Source organism: Puntigrus tetrazona, chromosome 16 (assembly GCF_018831695.1).
Source record: "Puntigrus tetrazona isolate hp1 chromosome 16, ASM1883169v1, whole genome shotgun sequence".
Classification (NCBI taxonomy): Eukaryota; Metazoa; Chordata; class Actinopteri; order Cypriniformes; family Cyprinidae; genus Puntigrus; species Puntigrus tetrazona.
In genome coordinates this window covers 5605865-5622557 of record NC_056714.1, presented here as the reverse complement: position 1 = coordinate 5622557, position 16693 = coordinate 5605865, and the positions used below count along the sequence as shown (strand labels likewise).

At 39.9% G+C, this 16693-nt stretch overlaps 1 protein-coding gene across 2 annotated transcripts; it reads right to left on the bottom strand.

Annotated features, from left to right (window-relative positions):
• Positions 1–11266: 11266 nt before the first annotated feature.
• Positions 11267–16417, bottom strand: echdc1 (enoyl CoA hydratase domain containing 1). Of its 2 annotated transcripts, XM_043260572.1 has the most exons (6): positions 15673–16417; positions 15355–15584; positions 14206–14348; positions 13949–14001; positions 13571–13651; positions 11267–12187 (listed from the first exon to the last, which is right to left on the bottom strand). In XM_043260572.1, exons 2-6 carry the CDS (start codon positions 15566–15568, stop codon positions 11779–11781), a joined length of 900 nt encoding a protein of 299 aa, XP_043116507.1. In that variant the 5' UTR covers positions 15569–15584; positions 15673–16417; the 3' UTR covers positions 11267–11778. The 2 variants fall into 2 exon arrangements, with proteins under 2 accessions (XP_043116507.1, XP_043116508.1); XM_043260573.1 differs by lacking the exon at positions 15673–16417 and having other exon boundaries at positions 15286–15497.
• Between the last annotated feature and the right edge of the window lie 276 nt (positions 16418–16693).

Sequence of the window (16693 nt, the reverse complement as noted above, 5' to 3'; positions counted from 1 at the left end):
AAAAAACTGATTTCCCTGTGAATACACTGTAAAATGTGATCGATTGCGGTGAATTTTTAGTATTATTACATTCGTTTTCATCATCACATAATTCTTCAGAAATCATTCTAATATGTCGATTTGATGATTTTAAAAAAAACATTTATGTTTATTATCGTGTGGTCATGCCGTCCAATATTTTTATTTTATTTACAGATGAACAGCACTTATCTTAAATGTAAAAACTTTTGTGACATTATAATTGTTCTTACTGTCTGCTGAACAAAAGTAATTTCCTAAATGGTAGTGCATCACATTTTCCATTAAAGTAGACAATATTAAAAAGTACGAAACATATTACGCTTTGTAGAAAAATAGCTTTAAAAAAAAAAAAATTAACTCTAGCAGGAAGTGTGCGGTACACAGCGAGCAATACTACACTCAGAAGTGCACTGCATGAAACCCTGTAGCCGTGTGTGTGTTTGACGTCACTCTCACACATCGATATTAAGCGTGTTTCTAACATCTCATCCACTCCTAACGCAGCCCATGCTTCTTTCACGCACGTTTCTGTTTCATTGTGCTTTCTTTCAGTTTTTGTTCACTCTCGCGCAGCTCCTCCCTCACCGGCCCGACCGAAACCTTCAAAAGCGCTTCGCCGAACAGGTTTGAGTGCTTCCTGTCAGACAACCCATCAAGCTCCTTAAATATATCACTCAGTCGAGACATGTTTACCTAAAGCAGTTTTGTCAATTAAAAAAAAAATTCGATTTCTTGTCTTTTGTATCTGGAGTAACTGTAGCTTGATTTAAGCATGCCAGAAATAAAAGGCAAAAAAAATATAATAAATAACATTTAATTAATATCCCATAAAAGACACATTTTGAAGGAAGTCGTAAAAACAGTTATAAAGCAAGCCTCAAACCACATGGGTTCTCAAAAAAAAAGTAAAAATTAAAAAATATATTACCTTTAAATATTTAGGTAGCTTGGATATTTGTTTCTGGTTCTTTGTGCACTGTTAAAGTTGCCCGTGATAGATGAGCTTCGTCATGTTTTTCTTTCTGGCTTTGCAAGTCATACCCAAAAACTAACCTCAGTGTGAAATGACTCAATGCACGTACATAACATCGTATGTCTTTCTGTAAAGTGGATGCATATTTTAAAAAAGGCTGGGACAGGGTCGTTACAGGTAACCGAACCTCAAACTAAATCCACGAAAAATATTGTACCGTCTCTACACCTAGAAGAATAAAATATTTCAGGGTTATCACACAAGCAAGAGTGAAGACAATTCTGCTTTTATTTTCTGAAAATGATATAAAAATTAAGTGCGTTTCCACTTTAAACCAGAAAAATAATATGAAATGTTCTTATTTTCTCAAACACAAGAGCACAAATAATGAATCCCTGCGAGCAGCTCGTCAGAGAACACCAAATGCTCTTCTAGCTCGCTCACGTCTCTTTCAGTGGCCTAGATTTTGAGCACAAATAGTCACTCGTTTCATTCCTCATAGAATCTGTATTTTTGAATGAACTGGTTGAATGAACGATTCAATGACTCACTTGTAAAGACGGTCACTTGTCGCCATCTAGTGGTGCTAAACCGTAGCACAAAGACTTTACCGTTATAATGTGAAGACAAGGATTTTATTCTAAATATTCTGCACGTGTGGAAATTACAGAAAGAAAGACCATCACAATTCAGTGAAGTTACTAAAATTGAATTTGGGGAAAAATAATAATCCTGACATAACAGCATACGGCTTTATTCTTCCTTTTCTGTAAAACATTCTGATGCAATGTGGATAAAATCCCGCGACACGCGCGCACGCACACACGCACGCGCACACGCACACACACACATACACACACACACACACACACACGCGCACACACACGCACGCGCACACACACACACACACACACACACACGCGCGCACGCACACACACACACACGCACGCGCACACACACGCACGCACGCACGCACACACACATACACACAGTTGGTGGCTGATTCACGTTACTCCTCAATTAAAGATTAGAATTACAGTAAACAGTGAGGCGTAAAGCTAAACCTCTTCTAAATTACTCCATTTTTAGCGTGCAATTATATGTTAATATATCCGAGGCCATCATGTCAGTTCAGCCAAAACAAAATTAACATACACAGTAACACAGAGATATACTGCATTTATATTTATGTGCATTTGACAAATGCTTCTATCCAAAGGTACACCTTATCATTCAGGGGTTGGAATAAATTCAAGTGTGTTTGAGGGACATATCTCCAACAACCTGAGACGTTCCTTCAGGACTAAAGTCTTGAAGCCATAAACAGGTGTGAGGAGGACGTTACTGTGGGCTCCGGTTACACAGGACAGCCGTGTGTGTGTGTGTGTGTGTGTGTGTGTGTGTGTGGCACGCTAGCAACATCTGAGGACTTAGCATCTCCATGCGATCATAAAGAAACCCGACGTGAGTGTGAAATTAAATATGTCCGACTCTCCCAAGGAACGGTTTGACCTTACATGAGCACGTTAGCATCGCTACCTATAATAGCACTCAGCTGCCGTGACCTTTGACCCCCTCACTCATGACCTCAGGTAGCAGCAAATCTAAACAGATTCTGTCACCTGCGGTGTAAAGATCAATGCATTATAACAATTAAACCCGAGTGCGTTCACACGTCGCTTCTTTCATCATGTCCTGCAATATAGAAACACTATTCAAATTATAGTCATTATTATAAAACAATTTCACAGATTTCAGGCTAAATCAAATTGACCAAAGAATAAAGAATACATTATTTAACCATTACAGTTCAACACTGCTCTTTTGAAAAAATCATAGCTTCATTAGAATGTTTTTTTTACTTTTGTTTTGTTATAAAATCTTAAAATAAGTTTAATATAAATATAAATATTTTTAAATATAAAAAAATATAAATAATATAAAATGTACCCACATTTGAAGAAACACCTTTATATAACTGTTCTTTTTTTTTTTTTACATGATTTTCAGTTTTCCATTCATTATTACATTAATTTACCTTTTTACATTTCCATTTTCCAATTAAAACTTATTTTTCAAATTTATTTTATGCATACATTTTATTGTTTTATACTATTATTATTATTATTTAATTATTTATTATTATTTAAAAAATTAAAATGAGTTCAAATCCATCTCATAAATATCATACCATTTTTAAAATAATGTTACCCTAAACAAAAAGAGAAATAAAGATAAACCAAAATTGTTTAAAGTATTTGTGTTTAAGTCCATCATGCAAAATCATACCGTTTTCAAACGATAATCTAAACTAAGAGTGAAAACATCAAAAAATATAAATAATCCCGAGCACCCATCTTTGAAGGAACACCTCTATTTAACTGAATTGATTTAGTGTGAGATTGAATGCACATTTCCACCCTGTCTAATAAAGTTCAGGCGCTGCTGACATCTGGTGGAGCCAAACAGTTCTGCAGCTCCATAATAAAGTGATCTGCACATCATTTTCTCATATGCTGATTTACAATCTCATATTATCTGAGCGACTGCATTGAACAGCTGCACTTTCATAAATCGACATAAAACCGTAGAGGCTTGAATCTCTGTGGTCTGCAGCACTAGTTTTATAAGATCTCTCTCGTTCGGAGAAGAGGGTGGATGTAAAGCAGTGTCTCATGAAACCCTGTGGACGTCAACGGAGCCGCGGCTCTGACTCAGCGCTCGCTAACAGCAGCTAGCCGCGTGTCATCCGTCATGTCAGGACCGCGCTGCAGCACTACAGGAAACACTCATATCTGTGCGGCTTCACATCCACTCAGCGTCACGAAAAAGGAAGGATCATCATTTGCTCGCTGTCAGTAAGATCTGTCCGTCAGCAGAAGCGCTTTCACGTCAGCCGTCTTTGCTCGCTTTAGTTACCAGGTTGTTGAACCATCGACCAATCACCTGAAAAGACCATGTGACTACTCACACGATGAAGGGAAGTGACATCACTGTGGGCTGATGACATCACGAGAACACCAACCCCCTCAAAGCGCTCACTGGCGAATATAAACATGAACACCCTCATTTCTTCAAAGCCTTTCATTATTATTTTGTAACAGAAACAGTCTATGAATACTTATAGATTCATTAACATAATACCAAAACTACATCAACAACACACTGTTTGGGGTCGTATGACTTTAAATAAAGTTTCTACTGCTCACCAAGTCTGCATTCATGTGATTAAAAGTACAGTACAAATAGAGCTTCAGTGTTATGATCCTTTACAGAAAAAAATGGCACTGAATTCAAAAGTCTGTCAGCAGGACTGTGTCTGTGTGTGTGTGTGTGTGTGTGTGTGTGTGTGTGTGTGTGTGTGTGTGTGTGTCTGTGTGTGTGTGTGTGTGTGTGTGTGTGTGTGTGTGTGTCTGTGTGTGTGTGTGTGTGTGTGTGTGTGTGTGTGTGTGTGTGTCTGTGTGTGTGTGTGTGTGTGTGTGTGTGTGTGTGTGTGTGTGTGTGTGTCTGTGTCTGTGTGTGTGTGTGTGTGTGTGTGTGTGTGTGTGTGTGTGTGTGTGTGTGTGTGTCTGTGTGTGTCTGTGTGTGTCTGTGTCTGTGTGTGTCTGTGTGTGTGTGTGTGTGTGTGTGTGTGTGTGTGTGTGTGTGTGTGTGTGTGTGTGTGTGTCTGTGTCTGTGTGTGTCTGTGTCTGTGTGTGTGTGTGTGTGTGTGTGTGTGTGTCTGTGTGTGTGTGTGTGTGTGTGTGTGTGTGTGTGTGTCTGTGTGTGTGTGTGTGTGTGTGTGTGTGTGTGTGTGTCTGTGTCTGTGTGTGTGTGTGTGTGTGTGTGTGTGTGTGTGTGTCTGTGTGTGTCTGTGTGTGTGCTGACAGAGTCAATAGAGAGACCTGTGAGAAGCTGAACTGTCTCAGATTCTTACTGTAGTTTTCCTGAGGACACTCACGTCACATCAGACACTCTTTCTGTCCATCACTGAAGATTTTGTCTCGCTCTGACTGCAGATGCAAGAGGAGCACAAACGAGCCATAACACTGAGCTTTTCAGGACATGAATCAAGAACTTTGCATGTTCTGAAGCTAATCTGAAAAGAGCTCCTGAGGCAGTGCTGCTGTGTCGTGACTGTGAACCTCAGCTCTGGGGCGTTGTGTGAAAAAAGTCCATAACCAGTCATTTAAAATATAATTATGTACTTTGAAAGTATAATAAACTAGTAACCCTAAATCTAGTCTAAGTCTAGTCACTTAAAACGTTCTAATTTAAAAAAATGAAAAATATAGTAAAATTATAGTTAATCAGTAAGTCTAAAGGTTGTAAAATATTGTATTTAAGCATTTTAAATATAGTATTATACAAAAAAATATATTATAAATCAATAACTCCAAATTGAATGATTTTAGGTATTTTAACATTAAAAAAAACACTAAAACATTACTGTGATTTCAAAAGGAACATATTAAAAACATATTAAATGGTTAACTGTAAATTACTATAAAATCTACAGGAAAAAAAACTTACATTTCCCAGAATTCCTTGCATTGTATTTCAAATTTATTTTGAATTTGAAGTTTTTTTCTTTAAAAGCCTGATATTTCTCCTTAGCTTTTCTTTCAGTTATGTTTATTAAGGGTGAACGTTACATCTAATGTTATTAAATTCATGTTCATTGCATATTTTAGTTTAATGAGTCTCACCGTGATGGTGTTTAGTGTTTGTGTGAATGACACCGAGCACCTTCTATATACGTTCACCTCTAAAAGCTGCCTGGGCTTTGGTTCATCGCCCGCTGCACTTGGTGGTTATCAGTATATTTACAAAACGGATTTCAACGGATTAACAGGTTAGTATTTTAGCATTTTATCAGTTACCGAAATTACGGTATTTAACTGTAAATTGTAATGTAATGTAAAATTCTAATACGTTGTTACCGTATTTTTTACTGCAGAATTGTAGTCGTTTTTTTCCACCATTTTAAAGTGTATAATAATAGAACAAATCGACAACTAAATATTTTAACGTAGTGAACATTTCTTTCAGTTAAACAAATTTCATTTTAGTCTCGGACTAGGCTTAAGAAACCTCGTCTGTGAAACCTTGGGAAGTATTTGACCACATTTCCATTGAAGCCCGCTGTACTGTAAGTCTGTCGCTGCTTCATGTTATTGAGCGTGTTTGTGTTCAGATGCGCACTCGAAAGGTTTCTATTCACGCATGGCTCATATTTCACGTCAACATTGCACTCAGGTTATGATTACTCTTATCGAAAGCGGTAATGCCGTCTAATGCGCTAAATCCATTCCAACTACACTCCTCCAACAATGAAGCTATAGGTCCCACATGACTCAAATTAGCCTTAACGATTTATACTCGAGTGGTCCGTGCCTCTGTTAGAGAGAGACACTCGAAACGACCATCAGCACGGCTACGCTGCTTCATCTGGCAGCGTGATTAGGTCAGCAGATATGATGCACGGACCTGCGATGCGGATGACGGCCCTCTCGGCCGGGTCCAGCACCTCTCCGGAGGCCGATTTGGAGCGCTTGACCCGCTGGTGTTTGGGGAGGTTCCAGGGCAGCGTGTCTCCGGGACTCGGCGAGCCGCTGCGTTCGCTGGAGCCCTGCTCGGCCGGAGGATGATCCCGCAGCTTCTCCATCGCCTGCCGGATTCACAGCAAACACAACACGGTCGATGCACGGACGTACGCAGGCAGGGAATCGATACGCTTGATTTAATTATGCATGAAAGACAGCGTGCACATCATAAACAAAAAACGCCCGTACATTATTCTGATTTTTAGTAATGAATGTGACAGAAAGCAGAACGTCTGTGTGTTTAAAGGGAATATATCCTCTTGCTGTAGGAATTTAGCGAAAAGAAAGTTCCTAATTTGTTCTGCCGAACACAGTTTGTTACCAGGCTGCTTTGGGCCACCATTGTCTTCCACGGTAGGAATAAGAAATACTATGGAAGCCAATGGCTGCCGTCGACTGTCTTTTTAAAATGTCATCTATTTTGCTCATGAATGAAAGAAACTCAAACTGTGACACGAGGCTTCAAATGATGGTGGCATTTTCATTTTAGGTGGGGCTATTGCTTTAAAGAGAAAAAACAACAAACGATGTGATGTATGAATATATAATAACGTTTCTGGTTTACAATAGTGCAAAAATAAGAAATAAAGTGTTTATCGTCTGTTTTTCTGTACTCCTAATGTTCACTAAACCAAAAATAATAAATGATTTGAGACTTGTGATTTGAACCTTAGTTAAATTGCAGGCAAAATATGTCCTTTAACCTCATATAACTAAAAAAACAGACATATGATTTCAAAAGGTAAGGTAAAAAATAACTTTAGATGTGTGAAATTATCCTACCAGTGCAAAGAAAAACAGCAAATGGCCTAAAAGAAGATGTAAGTTGACTCCCTGACAGTAGGTGGCGCTCATGAGATATTCTCTTTTATTACCGCTGTAAACTAAGCGGCCGCGGTCGGGGGGAGGATATCTTTGTCCATTATTTTGCAATCGGTGATAAAGACGAACATTGCAAAATTCTACATTTTTCCGTTTAAATCCACGCAAGGTCAGCCAGCGCATAGGCTATCACACAAACAACCAGCTAACCTCCGATTCCTGCGTTAACGGCACCTGAGAGGAAACGAAAGGCATATTGGGTATTGTCTTAGTTTATTTTCTAAATAAAAATCTCTTTATGGCTGATATGGCCTAACACACACACAAATGCCCATGTGTCACCGTTTGCCTAGTTTCTTTGGCCATCCCTGCCATCTTGTTATTTGGACTCTGTCTGTCATGTTTGTACTATTGTTCATTCACCCGGAGGATCTGTCTGTGTTTGCCCTGTTTGGTTACGTTTACCGTCCGCTGAACCTCGCTTGTCGTGATTTACCTTCGATAACCTCGTCCCTGCCTGTATTGCGGACCGTGTCTTACAATAAAAATCTGTCACAGTCAGACACGTACGTTGCATTGTATTTTTGTTTCCAACTTGTTCGCTGCGGTAAAACCATTTTGAATTCAGATGTTTAAGATGTGGGTGTAAATGGGAATTATTTACTCATTCGTTCAAAAATGGAAAAGATACAATGACGTTACGCATATTCCATTTAAAGTTTAGACAAAAAAATACCAGCTTCGTAAAGGAGTATTGAGGACTAGTGGTATAACCAAAAATGTATATCACGGTATTTTTCACAATTATGTCGGTTTCTGTGTATTTTTATATCAAAAAATAAATACCGGTATGCAACTGAAACAATTAAGCATTTTGGTTGTTTTCAATTTACATTTTAAAAATCTGCCAAATCAGACAACGGTTGGAACTGTACAAATATGCAGGGGAAAAAAAATGGATTATTAAATGATATCAGAAAGATGACCTCTGGAGATTGTGTCACGGTCAATAAGTCTCTAAAAATATCCACTAATTTGACCTTTTTCTGACAAAGACAAGGCACCATGTGACATTCAGCTACTGCTCATGAAGGTCAACGAAGACACAAAAATACATCAGCAATCACTGAACATCATGGAGGAAAATATTCAACTGGAGAACACAATGAAAGCATTGATGAAAAGGTTTCTGACCTTTAAAAGAAAATGAACTTTTGCATTACTCATAACTTAGGAAAATGACCTGTGTGTTAAAGTTAGGCTAACCATGAGTAGATGATTAACCCCAGCACTGACCAGGCCTGTTATATATCTGACACATTTTCATATCAACTGCATTATAATGCAGAACTATGTAAAACCAGTGCGAGATATAAAACTTTATCCCTGTCGAGTACATACTGGACGACACCGGCTCTAGATGTTCCCAAAGCTCCAGTTTAGAGCACATCCACACAAGAACAAGTAGATATGCTTGCTTATGTCATATAAAGACCTGTCTTTGTTTGCAGACGATGAAGGACCGAAAAAACTAGGGAAATGAGACCTCAAAGAACCCTGTACACCTGTCAGCCTGAAACCAGTCATCCCAAAACTCCTGCAATGAACATTCACTTCAATTAAACCACAAGTTATTTTTATATAAACAAGTCTTGATGCAGTGTGTTGCCATAAGAACAAACAACGGTAGGAGATTAGTCTAAGCGTAAAAGCATTCTGGTCTCCGTGTCAGAAATGCGCGTGCATCAAAACTCTGATAAAGTTGAGAGCCTCACGCAGTAACAGCTGGTGATAGATCAGTCTCCTCGTGGATTATAGGTCACGTGTTTCTTACCTGCGAGATTTGACTGGACCTCAGTCAACATGCAAACGATGGCTGGTGTAAAGTTTACAGTTAAGGTAGGTCTACGGAAATGTCCAGGGTGCACAGATGTACATCTGATAGAGAGCAGGAATGCTTTACCTAATGTTTACCCACTGGATGGACGTTAACTGAGTCATCAATGTCCCATAATCTGGGTTATGACAGTCCCATCATCTGAACTCAGCAGATAGAGACACATACTGTAGACCTGACTGACAGAAGTCATCACATCACGGTCAGACTCACTCTTTGTGGATCCGAGGAGCCGTTTCCTCTACCACACACGGCACAGAATATAGCATTACGTTATGAGTGATTGGTTTTCTGGCCGGTTACTCAGATTTTTTAATTATTTCTGTTGTATCGCAATGCACAGCAAATCTCTAAGGCCGACAGTACACTGTAAAAAAAATACGATTAGTTGCGTGACGCTACGAGCTAAACAAACATTGAAATAAAACATGTTAATATTTATTGTGTGAAAATAATTCATATAATTATTGCGCATTTATGTCCCGTGGACGCGCCGTCATCCTCACCATAGACAAAAATGTATCTCTTTCTAACAGTTTGTTTGGTTATTATCAAAAATATTAAGGTTTGTTTACATTTAAGAGAGAATATTTTCTATTGTTTGCCGCTGCAACTCCAATTTAGTCGAGTTATCCAAAAATCCACATATACAAAATAGCTATTAAAAAGTAATGTCCGCAAGAATTATTTCCAATTAAGAGTTAATGTAGGAAATGGCATTGAAATTTTCATGGTGGCATAAATTTGACTTCTGAATTTTCCTGTGGTGTTTCTAAAGGTCCCATTGTCAAAGAAAGCCCCCTTTATGATGCAGATGTGCTGATGCATGAAAGCAACATTGGTGTATCTCATCCGAAATGCAATAAAACAATGTGAGAATGAGAATTATGCCTCTGGCTTATAAGAGCTGAAGGCAACCATTCGCACTATGTACACAGACGATTAAGAAACTATAGCTGTGCATTAGTATTTTCATATTTACCTCACTACATTTAAGCCCGTTTTAATTATAACACTGAGCCCATTGCAACTTTTCGAACAGTTTTAAATATGAGGACATGCATGAGCGTTGGAGACCATATTAATAGGCTGAGGGGTAAAAAATAAATAAATAAAAAAAAGAGCAGACTGAACATCTATCCATAAACATATCTTGAACGCATCAATCTCTATCTATGTGCAATAACCATTAAACATCGCATAATCTCAGTATTAATAGAGATATGTGGTAACGTGTGGTGGTTTACCGTGTGTGCTGCCGCAGCTCCCGCGGTCCCGTCACAGCAGCACCGACGCGCTCGCGCTTCACCGGGAGTCACCGAGATCCGCGCGCGGCGAGAATACAGTCAGTCTGGCGCAGAGAGAGGAGCTGAAATACAGAAACTGCAGTGCTGTGCTGTGCTGTGCCCATACACACACACACACACACACACACACACACACACCGCCGGTGTAACGTCAGCGATCAATGATTAACTCGCGTAAAACAGCGAGCCGCTGCGCCAAACGACTGAACAACACCGGCAACCGGACCGACCCCGCTGCAGTGGACTGGGACCTTCTTCTGATGATCAGCCCCTTCACGTCCACTGATCTGACCGGGGCTTAATGGTTAAATTAAAGAGACATGCAGGTGCTGTGTAAGCTAACATATAACATTAAATATCACTAAATTAGGTGTCCTTTATCTGTGATGTCGTATGATTTCAGGTAGATGGATGGATCAAGAAAAAGTTAGGTGTCGTGCGAAATATAAGGAGGAACTGCACCACAAATGTAGTGGAGTATAATAGAGCACGTACTTCTTCAAAAACTACAAAGCAGCCAAAGACACTTAAGTACAGTAACTAGCCACATTTACTCAAAAACGTGGGCAATGTGGATCATTGGGTGAATTCTTTTCTGAAAAAGTCAAAAGTTTGCCAAACTTAGCATTCTAAACACTGCGGTCCTATAAAAGAAAACGCATTTCAAAAAGATTCGTTTTTTTATTCGTTTTGTAAAGAAATTTAAACGCAGGCACAATACTTCACAATACCTCGTTACCTCAGGGACTGGTCCAAGTTTCTGATCACCCGACAGGATGAGGCCAGTCACATCAAGCATGGTTCTTCCATGAATATATTCAATATGAAGACTATAAAAACAATTATACACAGCTATGAACGCTCAATAGGACTGAAGGTATCAAAGCATTTAGTTCTTGATGAGGCATGGTGACGCTCACCTTCACACTGAGTTTGATTGACCTTGGATTCATGTGTTTTAATTAGCCAGCATTGCTTTGGTTTGTGCTTTACGCAAAAATAAGACAAGAATGTTACGCTATGGCGTTGGATAAAGGCCATTAATAAAGGACTGCATGAATGTGGAGAAAATCCCGCAAATCTCTGAAAGAAACACCACTCAGATAAATGATATTAATTTAGTAATACGTGCATGTGCAAGTCGACACGAACTCTGCAAAACAATCCTTTCGGTCACTTATGCTTCGGTTTTTCAGCCAGAGCTTCGAGGTTGGCCGGGCCGCCCCATACGGTCCCAAACACACTTCTCTCGGTTTTCATGGCTTCGTCCAGAGGAAGCTCTCTTCCCGAGACGACGACCTTCTTCAGTGCCTGGATCACCGGAGCTGGGCCCTTGATGAACTGAGCCAGCCACCGCTCGGCGTGAGACAGTGCTTGTCCTTCACCAGAAGAGCAGTGGAGCACCTCATCAACCAGTCCTATCTGTTTTCCAAAGTCTGGATCGACTTTTTTAGCCCCGCTCAGTAGCGTCAGGGCGTTCTGACTGCCAACAATACGAACTAGCCTGGCAGCTCCTCCCCATCCAGGTACCAAACCCATGTGCTTATGAACAAACTGGATAACACCATCAGACGTCATCAACCTAGAAACAGAAATGAAATGTGAAGTTCTGGTGACAGGAAGGGGGTCATATGATGCAAGTTTTCCTTTATCTTTGGAGTCTTGCAAGCGGTTAGTCATAGATAAGATCCCTAAAGTTTCTAAAACGAAAGTTTCAAAAAGATCTTGTCCACAACGGCTCAAACGGCTCGTTTAAACACGCCCCCACTTGTCTACATCACAGAGTGGGTTTATTTTTAAACACCAACCAAATGTTACGCAACATGTTCGTTCTGGAGATGCTGTGTTTTGTTGTGAAAGTGAAACTACTTTGTGCTTCAATCGAACTTTTCAGTTCTTCAGAGCATCTAAGCGTCCTGAACTGTGCTATTTTGAGACACTGTGAATATGAACTAAACCATTTTTAACATGCCATCTCCGTATTAAAAGTATATATTAAGTTACCACTTGTAGTACACTCAATCCCACCTTTCATACATTTGTGTGTTCACTATCTGCTGCTTCTGAGCGTCAATCATCAGGTCCTCCTGTCACCCTCTCATCTCTGGGATTTCACTTCACTAGTTCACTGGTAAGTGTTTCAGGGTGGCCTGGGGAAGAGAGATATCTAAAACACATCAGCTGGTCACTGGGGTTCCTCAGGGATCCGTTCTTGGACCCCTCCTCTTCTTCACGTACACTACATCACTGGGTCCCGTCACAAAGGCTCATGGCTTCTCCTATCACTACTGCCTCTCTTTTCAACCGGATGATTGAACGCTAGCTGTGTGGATCTCTGGCTGCCTGGAGAACATCTCATGGAGGATCATCACCTGCAGCTCAACCTGACCCCCAGTATCATATAGAAGTCACAGTCTCAGCACCCGCCTACTTCCACTCGTTCTTTAGAATCTAGATCCCCTCCAGAAACCTGAGATCAGCAAGGGAGCACTTTCTGGGAAACAGTCACTTTCCAGACAGGCTTTCCAGAACCACTTTCCAGAATGTTTCTATTCACCATACCTGGCCGGTGGAATCAACTTCCCACCTCGATCTGGAATGCTGAATCTCTGACAATTTTCAAGCAACACCTCTAAAAAAAAAAATCTCCCCGTCTAGCCACCATTTACTTTGAACGATGCCTAAAATCTTGTGCTGCAAGCTCTTCTGGTGTCTATTTGCCTCTTTAGAATGAATTCCTCCGTTTGTTGGATAAAGTTCTGCTAAATGCAAAATTGCTTTGTTCATATACACAAATGTCTCAAAATAGCTCATTTGAGTATTTTTTTTTTGCATATTAACAGCAAAATTAGTGCATGAACATAGAGCACTTTAAGTGCATTACGGAAGCGCACATTTTTCCATCTGGCATGGACTGCAAGAATAAAAAATGACTTGTTTGACTCCAAACGGGTGTGTTTTGAACCTGAAGTCGCAGGCAGTGGTGAGCTCTGCTCCTCCTCCCAGTGCTCTTCCCTCCACCAGAGCGGCTGAGACGAGCGGCAGCCTACCTGGAAGAAACAGGAGTTTAGCTCTGCAGGAATCAATGAGTCCCAACAGATCGCTGTGTTATTAAGCACATTGCATTAGTGTCTATCAGCTTTACTGGCATCTTTGAAGAACATCTAACATCAGTGGAACCATTGCTCCGTCACATTACAGTGGAAAACAGTTTGAGAAAAATGGTTCTTTAAAGCTCTATTCCCTCAAAGGTTCTTAGGGAAACCAAAAAATGAACGCACCAATTCAATCCCATAGTGCGCTGCAAAATGACTGTATGACCAAAGTGCAAAGGAAGACCAACCTGAGGAGTCTGGTGAGAGTGTCCTGCATGAACTCACACATCTTCAAGCCATCCTGAAAAACACAGCCAACATTACATCAACTGGAAGCAGTGCGCGTATGGCTTTCAATCTCGTGTTTTTGGAAGCTATTTTTGCGCAAATGCAGGCGTAATTTACCTCGCCTGAGTTTGTTATGTCTAAAAGTTGTTCTTGGGGTACAATTACTTTTGTATCTCAATAGCTAGTGAAATGATCATGTGACAGCAGGCGCTCTCACGTGTGGGTTCGCTGTGGCTCTGACTGCATTGAGATCCGATCCAGAGCAGAAGGTTCCAGCAGCTCCCTGCACGATCACAGCCTTCCCTTGGGTCCAGCTCTCCAGGTCACACACCCGCTGCTCCAGTTCAAGCATCATGCTGCCTGGAAACACACACACACACACACACACAACCAACACAACTTTAAAATAAGCAGAGCTGTCAAACCATTCAGTGCTAAACTAAATGCAAGCAAAAATATATCTTAATAATAATATAGGAGTAATATATGAATATCTACTGTGTACATATAAATTTAAAAATTTATTTATATATAATATATATTATTTATATACATTTAAATATTTTCTAAATATGTACTGTATGAGTGTGAATTTATACATACATAATGCATTTACATAGTAAATACATTTATAACATTTTGGATGCAATTAATCACATTTAATTGTTTGACAGCAAAATAAACTTTAGCAACTTTTATGTCCAAGGGGCCTTTATTTAAACTTGCGAACTGAATTTTCTTTTAAGAAGACATGAAGTTTGCATTAACCTGCACTGAAAACCACGCTTTCATAATTTACCATGCTTTTCATAAGCGCATCAGATGTCAGATTTTATTTTATCGTTTACCTCCAGATCCAGACTATCAGCCTTACAAAATGAAAACTACATTTTAAAACCTAGGATCATCTCACAAGAACGAAATGAACGAACCAAGTTTCACAAATTTGCATTTATAGAGTGTAATAGACAGCATGGTCACCCATTTTATCCCAGAACTTTCGTGTTCGCCACATATTTTAAAATAATGCCGTGTCATAAAGGATCAGTTTTGCAAAATTGTTAAATCTGAATTAAATACGCGGTATGTTAAGATAGGACGGTATTTAAAGATACAGCTCTTCGAAAATATAATATCTGAAAAAACTACATTTTCAAAATAAAATTGCCTTTAAAGTTCTCTAAATTAAGCTCTGAGCGATGCATATTATTATTCTAAAATTTAATTACTTAAAAATGTATATTAATGGAGCATGATCTTTATTTAATATCCTATTGTTTTTTTATATGATCCATACAGTGCATCGTCGTCTACTGTGACAAATACACGGGTGCTGGGTCTGTCAGGTCGTGTGTGAAGTGAACACCGGAGAACGCGTTCCTGCGCGCGGGGTTGTTGACGGTGAGCACCGCGATGCCGGACTCCTGCTGCTTCCGGAGCTCCACGGATCCCCCGGAGAACGCCTGCAGCTTCTCCCGGAAACCGTCGGCAGACCCGCTCCCGCAGACGGTTCTGGTTCGGTTCTGCTGGAGGGTCCTCCTCAGGGCCCACCGGCACCGAGCCGCTCCGCACACACTCATGATGCCGCTGCCGAGTCTGTCCGGAGAGAGAGAGAGAGGTTTTAAACACGTAGTTTTCAAACTATAGGAAGCTGCAATATAACACTTAACATGTCATTAATCACCTTGCCCCGCTCTGGAATGATCTTGTTCTGCTTTTAACGCTTTGAGTCGCACTTGACCCGCACTTGACCCGTTTTGAGAAGTCGGCGTAACTTTAAAAACGGTCCTGAAAGAAACAAAGTGTTGACATGTAGATCCCGCCTCGTTGGAGCCCCGCGTTAACGAATGAAGCTGCCGCTGTTTGGAATGAGAGCGTCGAAGAAAATCACTTTCATGCGAAAGCAGACGAAATCCGTACCAGAGATGACGACGGGGTTATTCACCTTGTTTTCTAGAAGATGCTTTACATGTCCACGAGGCGGCGCTGTTCGTCAACGCGCTCCCTGCACGGACCTAAAGGATGGTATCATGTATGTAACAGACATTAACCTTCAGTTAGGGCCAACCTCAGTGGGACCTAAACACACACACACACTGAGAAACACTGCCAGAAAGTGTGTGAGAACCAGAAGAAGACCCTGCCTCACCTGGACGCTCTTCCTCAGACTGATGAGAGGAACACTCTCTGTTTCTACCTGAGCAGTAATGTTTAACTTGCTCAGAATAATACTGCACAGCACACCATGCATGAGAAGGGTTTTTATTTAGAATGCATAGCCCATAAACATATTAGTGTTACGTGTAACATTAATGACAGCTTTAATTTTCTTTTCTTTTTTTTTTTCATTTTCTAAATTATAAATTGAAAATATGAATCTGAACATGACTTCGTTAGATGTCTGTAAATACCCACTGGCCACTTTTGTGCTCTTATGTAGTGCAAATTAATTTTGTTACAGATTTTATTTGATTGGTAACTTACTCTTCTCGTTCCACAGTACTAATCAAAAAAGGCTTATAAAAATAATTGAATTTGGCATAAAACATAACCTTCCTAAAATAAAATTTGACAAAATAAATCACTTTAAGGGGTCCGATATTACTTTACGGGAAACAAACTTCTTGCTTTCTTTCATTTTTTGAACAATCTGATAAATCATAACTTTTAACTGTTAAATATTATTTTTTAAAATGAAAAATATC

Excerpts from the sequence above, each read along its gene's own strand:
- echdc1 (XM_043260572.1), bottom strand. The coding sequence starts at position 15,568 with ATGAGTGTGTGCGGAGCGGCTCGGTGCCGGTGGGCCCTGAGGAGGACC. Across the intron at positions 14,002-14,205 it reads GAGCCACAGCGAACCCACAC|GATGGCTTGAAGATGTGTGA; the intron begins GTGAGAGCGCCT and ends TGTGTTTTTCAG. Across the intron at positions 13,652-13,948 it reads ACTCTCACCAGACTCCTCAG|GCTGCCGCTCGTCTCAGCCG; the intron begins GTTGGTCTTCCT and ends TCTTCCAGGTAG.